Consider the following 9,403-nt stretch of genomic DNA (forward strand, 5'->3'; position numbering starts at 1 on the left):
TCCATTTGTAGATGTCTTTTTTGCATTGTTAGTTTTCTTGAACCTTTTTGTAATCATCTCATGTTCATACCCTGTTTAGCTGACTTGAACAGGAAGACACCGGTACAACCAGACTGTTACAGGCACTTTACTCCACGTTTCAAAACCTCCACTCTTGATCAGGTACAGAGCAGCTTTCTGGTGGTGGGATACAGATCCAATTTATACTCTGTTGTACGACTACGATGGTATTGCCTGCTGACAAGACTGTTGTACACACTAAAAAATGCCTGGGTCAAAATGACCCATCTTGGGTTATTTTGTAACCCCCCACCTGGGTTACAAAGGGACCGATTCAACCCCTGGGTTATTTTGACGCAATCAAATGGGTTATTCATTTTGACCCATTCAGAGGGTCAACATAGCCCAACTTCCAAGTTATTTTGACCAAACAAACAGACATTTACATTCATGGTTTTGCTAACAAATCACATAAAACAACATATATCACCAAATAATACCATAACAAAACACTAAACACAATGACCCATAACATAACTCCAGTACACATTCTAATATTCAAATAATAACACAAATAAGAACAATAACACACGGTCCTTGGCACCCCAGTGTATACTGGGAAATGGACTTCCTCTAACCACTCCCATGGGGTGTGACCTATCCGACCCAACAATGGGGTTACCCTCAGAAAAATAACCCAGAAATCTTAACCAACTTTAAAAACCCATGAATTGGGTCCCTATAACCCAGGAAATGGTTATGGCTCTGGAAAAATAACCCAGAAATATAACTCAACGCAAGTAACCCAGGAATTGAGTTACAGAAATAACCCACATGTTTTTAGTGTGTATGACAGAGTATAACTCAGGCATAGCGCTTGGCTATCGTCTGTCTTGGTAAAAAAAAATGGTGCATTTATATAGCGCCTTTATCCAAGGCACTTTACAGAGATTGTGCATTACATTCACACACACATACTGTACATACACCGATGGCAGCGGAAACCATGCAAGGCACCAACTAGCACATCGGGAGCAATTAGGGGTTCAGTGTCTTGCTCAAGGACACTTCGACAGTAACTCTGCGGGAGCCCGGGTTCGAACTGGCAACCATCCAGGCACTCTACCCCTGAGCCACCGCCGCCCCGCTCCTTACGTCTGTCCGTCTGTCTAAATCACTCTGTCTCTTCCTTGCTGTCTCTCAACCTGCATACATATGTTTTAATTCATCTTTATTATAGGTACATTCATACATTTGTTTTTACTTTCATGGTTTCCTGCTACTATCTGATCCAGACTACAGTAGCACCCCAGCCAGAAGAGGAGGGATTGACTCTGAAAGCTGTGATTGGCTACAACGGCAATGGGCGTGGCAACATGGTGTGGAGCCCAGACACGGGTACGTAATGCCCTTCCTCCTTCAATCACTTTAAGAGAGGTTTTTCAACCCATTAAAACCGGGAAAGTATCTGTGTCATTTAAGAAAATAGCAGATGTATAAGCTCTCAGCACGTCAGTTTGCACCACAATGCGAGCTTGTACATCTGCTATTTTTGAACATTTTTGAAAAAGAAAATAAGTTTGAGAACTAGTGATTTCGAATTTGTAGAATCGACTTAAGAGGTCGTGTTAATTTGGGGCCTTATCTAGTGGTTAATTCCCATCACAGGCTTGTTTGCATACTCCTGTGGCTGTGTGGTGGTGGTGGAGAACCTTCATACGGGCAGTCAGAGACACTTTCTGGGTCACACAGAAGAGATCTCTACTCTGGCTGTCACCAACGATGCACAGGTAATCCTCCTCTATGGGCCTTGAGATAGCCATCATCACGGGATAAGATGCATTCCTACTGTAAGTAGCATTCTCATGTCAACTATAACTCTACCTAATACTATTGTTGTTTTATGAATATTAATTTTACGAAGTGTCATTATCCAAACCTCTACATCCATTGAGATTCATGAGATGGTGTGCAACTGCAGGAACTCCCGGAGGGATCAGCCTGGCATGATGATGATGAACTCAAATGAATGGTGCTCAGTGTCTTCTCTCTCTCTCTCTCTCTCTCTCTCTCTCAGACGGTGGCCTCAGCGGCTGGAGGCAGCAGTGGCTCCAGGAGTCTCATTTGCATATGGAATGTCCAAAACGGAGCCTGTCGAAATACCATTTCCTACCACAGGGGGTCGGTGCAAAGCTTGACTTTCTCCAGGGATGACCTCTTTTTCCTCTCTGTCGGTCAGCACCCTGTTGTTGGAATAACTTTGCTTCAGAATGATGATCTAGATGTACAGTTCACCAGAACAGAAGTAACAGCTTCTACAACCCTTTAGGCTGATTCTAAAAATGCCTTCTAAATCCAAGTTTTCTGAAAATGTTCAAATATTTATTCAAAATGAAAACTTACATAGCTTTGTACTGTACATGTAACTTCCCAGGTTGAAAGGTTTGGTTACGTATAGGGGTTCGTGGTCTAAATGGGATAAGCTTAATATAATTAGGTACTGTATATCAAAATCGCTCAAATGGTACAGACGCCACCACTCCAACTTACCACTTAAAGGGGAATACCACTCATTTTCAACATTGAACTATGTCATTAATATAACTTAGAGTTGTTCTGTTTAGCGTAGAACTGGAGGTCTAGAACTTGTGGACTTGTAGTACACACACACACACACACACACACACACACACACACACACACACACACACACACACACACACACAGCTACATTGTTATTCACCATAGTTATTATGTACAGTAAACACTGACTGGTGAAGGCAACCTCTTGACTTCCTGCAGGAGACTTTTCTGACCCTGAGGTAGCACTCTGGAGCAGCAGAACCTTCCAACTCCTTGCAACCGTTAATGTGTCTGGACCGGTGCATGACGTGGCCTTCAGCCCCACAACAGCCAGCCAGCTGGCCTGTGTGGGCAGCCAAGGAGTATTCTTCTGCCTCATTGACACCCATGGAATGGATGTAGACCTCAAGGTACAAGAACGCATAAAACTCCCTCCCTTTTACAATGGAAAGAAATCTCGAATTGAGCTGTAGTGCGTAGAGTTCTTCTATAGAGAAACGGGCATTCTAAACGATACAATAATTTGCTAAAATCCCTCTGTAATGGCAAAATCTTTTTAAATGCCATCCTCAAACATTCGAGTCTGTAGAATTAAACCTGTATCGTGTTACTTGTTTTGCATGTGAATTTGCATTCAGTGGAGATAGACAGCACTTCCTCATTGTTATAGATCCGGCGAGTGAGCGTACCACATGAGGTTGGCGATGTGGAACTGACGGCCATGTGTTACAACACCAACTCTATCCTGTTCACCGCCACCAACCGAGGACACATGTGTGCCTGGGACTGCACCACACAGCGATGCTTCATGACATGGGAGGCGGACCAGGGAGAAATAGGTGCAGTTGGATTGATACTCCCTGCACTTCCAGACTTACCTCAGTTAAATGTGTGACCGTCACAGGACAGAATTCCGTTGAGTAGTGCTGCACAATTAATTGAAAAAAGATCGAGATCTAGATTCAGACACCTATGCAATCTCGTTTTGTGAAGAATCGTGCAGCACTAGTTTTGTCTTTTTTTAGTTACTCTTATGTTTTTAAATATATTTTCATGGAAAAAATGAGAATTGTAATCTACATTCTTGTGAAGGAGAATCGATATTCAGTCTGTATTTATCACCCTAATATGACATAGCTGCTGTATACAGTATTTGTTTTCTTAGATTAATAAGCATATTGTTTATAAGGACTCTGCATTCAACAATATGGTTGTCAAACTCCTCGTCATAAATTGTTAAATGATCCTCACTGGGGTGTGGCAGATAGGAAACAAAGTTAATATCATATAAATATATCTATTCTATATACACATGAATATAATAACATAGTTGCCTATAAGCACACAGACTACATTCATTGTGATGTCCTGTGTTGAAATATGGCATCTCTATTAATTACACACCCTCCCGGCTCCCGGCATCCTCAGTCTTCTCAACCGTCTCACTGCACAGTGAAACAGAACTTTCCGTACCTATAGTAGTACATAATCTTACTTATGGTACCGAAATTCTCAAATGCAGCTCACTCACTCTTCTCCCAGGGAAATAAATATATCCTGTTCTGCATCGTCCAGAAGCTCTTTCCTTTGACATGTACATCTGTTGGCATAATTTTGATCCTTGGTTTTTAATGAACTGAGAATGATTTGAAAGTGCTTTCTTTGTTCAGGAGTGCTGCTCTGCAGAGGAAACCGCCTCTTGACGGGCAGCAATACCCGCCGGCTGCGACTGTGGGGGGTAGCCGCTGTACAGGGGATGAGGCCTGTGGGAGAAGTGGCCAACGTTGGGGAAAGGTGTGTCAGCTAGCGTTAACTAAACATCACTGAAACTCTTCTGTCTCAAGGGTTTAACTGTAGTACTGTCCATGATTTGTGTTGTGTGTTGCACAATTTTTTTAAATTAATAAACATATTATAGATTGCTCAATATATTAAATGTATATAGTTTCTTATTGAGATTCTACTGTTTACAGAATATACCCCCTGCAGTACCGGCAAATACTCCCAGAGAATCCCTGCTATAGCTGATTTAATACGTTGTATTAGATTCTATCACTTTATCTTACAGAAGTATACTGTCAAATTATTGTTTGTTGCTTGTAGAGACATGTTTTGTTGTCACAGTGGAGAATGTCACAGGAAGTGGGTATGTAAATGGAATGGAATTTTAAGTGGCTACCGTAAATTTACCTTTTATATGAAAGGTTGTCAAGGCATCTTAAATTGTGTTTCAGCAATGATCTCGGCTTCCTTTTTATGACTTATCGTTTAACATTGGTGTTCTGTGTCTGTCCATCAGTGAACCTCGGGTGCTTTTGGAGCAAGAGATGATGCTGGACGGGGCGGTGGTGAGTGCATCCTTTGACCACACGATGGACATGGGTATAGTTGGCACCACAGCTGGTACACTCTGGTATATCAACTGGACAGACGGCAGCAGCATTCGTCTCATCAGTGGACACAAGAACAAGGTACTGCTTAACCTCAAACCCAAACCAAAGAAGTATTCTCTATCCATGTGTGGTGAGGGACAAAGTCAAAAGCTCATTGGGGATTATCATATAGCACGGTTTGTAGGAATTTTGTGCACAGCTGGAAGGCATGTTTGGCTACAGATTCCCTTAGCAAATTGTACATTCAAAACACTTTTCTTTCAGCTTTTGTTAAGTGTGGGATGCTCTCTTGTCCTGCCCAGGTGAATGATGTTGTTTTTAGCCCAGATGAGAGTCACTTTGCCACCTGTGGAGAGGATGGCAGTGTGAGGGTGTGGTCAGCTCCCACTAACGAGCTGGTGGTGCAGTTCCAGGTGCTCAACCAGGTGAAGGAACATTTTCCAATGCACAGGATGTGATGATACGGCTCTCCTTTGTGAAAGTTATCTGAAAATTACCAAATCAAAATTTCATCATTCTCTTTTTTTTTAATACTGGATCTGTCCATTTGTTAATGAAGTACATAAATCACTGTCCTTGAAAATAGGATTTTGTGATTTCTAATAGGCCTGCTGTACATGTAACATTTGTAATACATTCTATATTTGAGTCCATTTGAAATGTAATAAATTCTATATAACAGTCCATTTACAAAGAGAATGCTGATAAGACTTACTACATGTATCTCATTCTGGGACACCTCGATGAGAACAGATTACCTCTCTCTCAGCTTGAAACCACGCTCTTCAGTTGATGCAATGCATGGGTCTTGCTTATGCTTCACAAACTGGCAGCAAGTAGGAAGAGGCCCCAAAGGAGTATATAATATTACATCTGTCTTCAATAATCTACAGTATTAATCAGAATCAGTCGGTTCAATAATTAAATTCTGCACCTTTTTTCCCCTCTTGGTTGTACAGGGCTGTGGCTGCTTGTGCTGGAGCCCTGTGCTTAACTCATCTAAGAGCAGAGGCTCTTGTGTCGCAGCAGGTTACAGTGACGGGACACTGAGAGTCTTCAGTCTCTCCACCTCGGAGATGGAGCTGAAGTTCCACCCCCACACCATGGCCATTACCGCCATCCAGTATTCTGCTAACGGTGAGATATGCGGCATATGCCATGACAATCCTCCTGGAGATTGTTCTTTGTTACATCGTGTGCACAGGTACATAAGAATAACATTTTTTTTGTTTGGCTTCCTGCAGACGATAATTATCTTGTTGCCTTTATTGTGCTGTATGTTCAACTGCTATGTTAAATCATGACCGAAATCAAATAAACTAACTAACTAACTAATTCTAGAATTTAGGTAAAGAATGGTAATGGGAACAAAAGAAAAGGAAAGAGAGAATAACAAGAGCAGCAAGAGTCAGTAGTTTTATATTACTAACTAGACTAGAGGTTCGGCGGCTATACGGTCCTCACACCTACGTCACATTGTTGAACCGACCAGCTACTATATCAGAATTTGAATGTAGTTCAATTGGTTGTATTTACATTATTGATAAAAAGAAATGAAAACCATAGTGATAATTTGTAAACCTGAAAACCAAGAGGGGGAAGAATCCTAATTTCAGGTCATTAAGGTAACCATGTTACATTCATCCAGGTCAGGTGATCCTTTCAGCAGGGCAGGATGGTGGGATAGCAGTCAACAGTCCACTGAAGTGTGAGACCATCCATTACATCAAGGACCACAGAGGAGCTCCCGTCACCACCATCCAATGTGTGAACAAACAGGTCAGCACACTTAAACCGACATGTTACAAAACAGAGCTCTCGTTGGCATTGGAAACTGTCATAACTTTTTTTCTGCTACTCTCCTTAGCTTCTCCTCAAAAAGGCAATCAGAAAAGCCCATGTAAATGTTGTGTTGCAGCGAGGGCAGCGAAAGTGGTTTCTCAAAGAATTAGAGAAACACTCCCACAGTCCACTGTTTCCCATATCTTAAGATGTTGTTCTCCCCAGTACAAGGAGTTTGGTGTTAAAGGAAACGAGATGTGGTTGGCTGCCAGTTCAGACAGACGTGTCAGCGTGTGGGCTGCTGATTGGCTCAAGGACACTTGCGATATTCTAGATTGGCTTACCTTTCCAGCTCCTGCCTATTTTGAGGTAATATCTTGATTGATTTATTTTATTACCATTTTATTATCTTAATATAAAAAGTGGTCTCATAGGAAAGCGGATTTGGTCCTCTCAGTATTGATACTGTGTTGATATTTCTGCACAAGGACTATGATAAAACCAAACGGCACAATACCCCATTTATTTACAAACGAACCTCTTCCTTTATACTTTATCCTTAGCGATTGCTAAGGATTTCACTCTACATGATTAGATTAGTGCAATGTCTTCAAACTGATTTATTCTTTTATGAAGAATTCTTTTAAGAATTTGATAGTGAGTGTCTTAATAGCTATACTGCATGTTTTGGTTGTCATATTAGGAAGGTGGCAGCATGCCACCCAGCCTGGCAGCATTCTGTCCAACAGACTCTGGTTTGGTGCTGTACACTGGTTACGGAGTCGAGAAAGAGCTGTCCTTCTACAGTCTGGCTAAAAAACAGGTACTGTTGTAGATTCCACACTTGATCTAAATTTAAAAGGAAGTGTTGTTTTTTTCTTTTCAAGATTATGACTATAGTTCATATTAGTAGAAGCATATTTTACAACTGTACCCAGAGATGTTGCTTATTTAATGGTATGCAATTTGTTTACCAGAGGTTCTTGTGTTCATGTTTCACTCTTCACACACAGTTACATTGTTGAGTAGTCTTGTTTTTCATTACTGTGTGTTCCAAGTGTGTGCATCACCTTATGCATTATGTCTTGCACTACTACAGGTAATAAAAAGGATTGCATTGTCCCACTGGGTGACATGTTTTGGCCTCTCCTCCAGTGAGTGTCTCATAGCTGTGGGATCAAAAGGTAAATTTCAGCTTTGGTTGCTTATATAACAGGAAATCATGTAACTTTGATTTGTAGTTTGCTTGCTAGTAAATGTCCCCGTGCACTCATGAACATTTGAAAAACAGAATAAGAAGAGAACCCCTTAACCTATTTAACCCTGCCCTTCCAATTTGGCCATGGCATTACAGGCATAATAATAATAATAATAATAATAATAACAACAACAATAATAAAAACAAATTGAAGCACATTTCATTTCAAGTGGTTTGAACTTCATGCACCTAATTTCTTGTCAGAGCGAGTGTTGAAGATGATCAAGTCCACCAGTGGCAGGTTCCAGGATTTCCTCCATCACAGTGACTCCTTGCAGACTTGTCATTTCTCTCCCTCTGGGAAGCTGCTTTTCACTGTAGCCTACAATGAGATTCTACTGTGGGAGGTTAGGGGTCTTTAGACCACCTAGGCTCTCCTAAGATTGGAATCTGGACTGGAAACCAATCCATTATTGGTTTGTGTTTTGAGATTCAGGCCTCCCAGACAGTTGGCTGAAGATGTTCTCGCTTTGTACTTGAAACTCAGGACAAAATGTTTACTTTTCTACATTTTATAGAAGTTTTATCATTATTTTATATTGTGCACTTGATTGGTTCTTAGAGAGGGAATTGTATCAATAGACGTATTAGGGACCTCTTTTAGGGGAATGCATTGTATTTATGACAACATTCCCTGTAATATCTTTTTTTGTTTTACCTCATTCATCATATTTTAAATTATGTGATTTCAAAACATGCAAATGGCATTAATGTAACTTTTGTAATGTCAATTGTTTTGTAATTTTCTTTTGTTAATTAAATTGTTCTTTGCACAAAGATAAACATGTAAATGTGTGATGTACATTCTTAATCATCATCTAATAATTTTTGAGTGAATAATGGCTGCTAAAGCCTGTTTTAAACAAATGTAGCAACATAATTTTGTTCAGAATATTCGATATTCTAGATTTTACCTTTCCAGCTCCCGCCTATTTTGAGGTAATATCTTGATTGATTTATTTTATTACCATTTTATTATCTTAATATAAAAAGTGGTCTCATAGGAAAGCAGATTTGGTCCTCTCAGTATTGATACTGTGTTGATATTTCTGCACAAGGACTATGATAAAACCAAAATGATGTAGCAACATAATTTTGTTCAGAATGGTAATCGGATATTGATTTTCATAAAGGTATTGTAACAGCTGAATAACTGTTGACAAAAACCACTGCAATAGTCTGATTGTGAAATTGGCCATTCTGTATAATGAGTAGGCCTACTTTAATATTTGGTATTGTAAGTATACTGTGCTACAAAACATTTGTACGGTTTGAATATAGGATCACCTTGACTTGTAAGTAACAGAGTTCTTGCTTTTTCACCTTTTCAAAGCGAATGTTAAGTCTGACCTCTACTGGCTAACTACCGCAGAGACATGCACTACCA

At 40.3% G+C, this 9,403-nt stretch overlaps 1 protein-coding gene across 1 annotated transcript in view; it reads left to right on the forward strand.

Moving 5' to 3' along the window:
* The window catches only part of wdr90 (WD repeat domain 90), a 34,234-nt gene extending 25,435 nt beyond the window's left edge, over positions 1–8,799 (forward strand). The window contains exons 29-43 of the mRNA XM_079493042.1: positions 80–162; positions 1,296–1,398; positions 1,669–1,790; positions 2,078–2,234; positions 2,803–2,993; positions 3,254–3,422; positions 4,254–4,377; positions 4,883–5,054; positions 5,279–5,401; positions 5,936–6,113; positions 6,625–6,755; positions 6,984–7,127; positions 7,462–7,581; positions 7,858–7,942; positions 8,221–8,799. Coding sequence (XP_079349168.1) covers positions 80–162; positions 1,296–1,398; positions 1,669–1,790; positions 2,078–2,234; positions 2,803–2,993; positions 3,254–3,422; positions 4,254–4,377; positions 4,883–5,054; positions 5,279–5,401; positions 5,936–6,113; positions 6,625–6,755; positions 6,984–7,127; positions 7,462–7,581; positions 7,858–7,942; positions 8,221–8,378 — 2,060 coding nt within the window. The 3' untranslated portion in view covers positions 8,379–8,799. The remainder of the gene's footprint in view (positions 1–79; positions 163–1,295; positions 1,399–1,668; positions 1,791–2,077; positions 2,235–2,802; positions 2,994–3,253; positions 3,423–4,253; positions 4,378–4,882; positions 5,055–5,278; positions 5,402–5,935; positions 6,114–6,624; positions 6,756–6,983; positions 7,128–7,461; positions 7,582–7,857; positions 7,943–8,220) is intronic.
* Positions 8,800–9,403: the final 604 nt, after the last annotated feature.

This window comes from Electrona antarctica, assembly GCF_951216825.1.
Source record: "Electrona antarctica genome assembly, chromosome: 22".
Classification (NCBI taxonomy): Eukaryota; Metazoa; Chordata; class Actinopteri; order Myctophiformes; family Myctophidae; genus Electrona; species Electrona antarctica.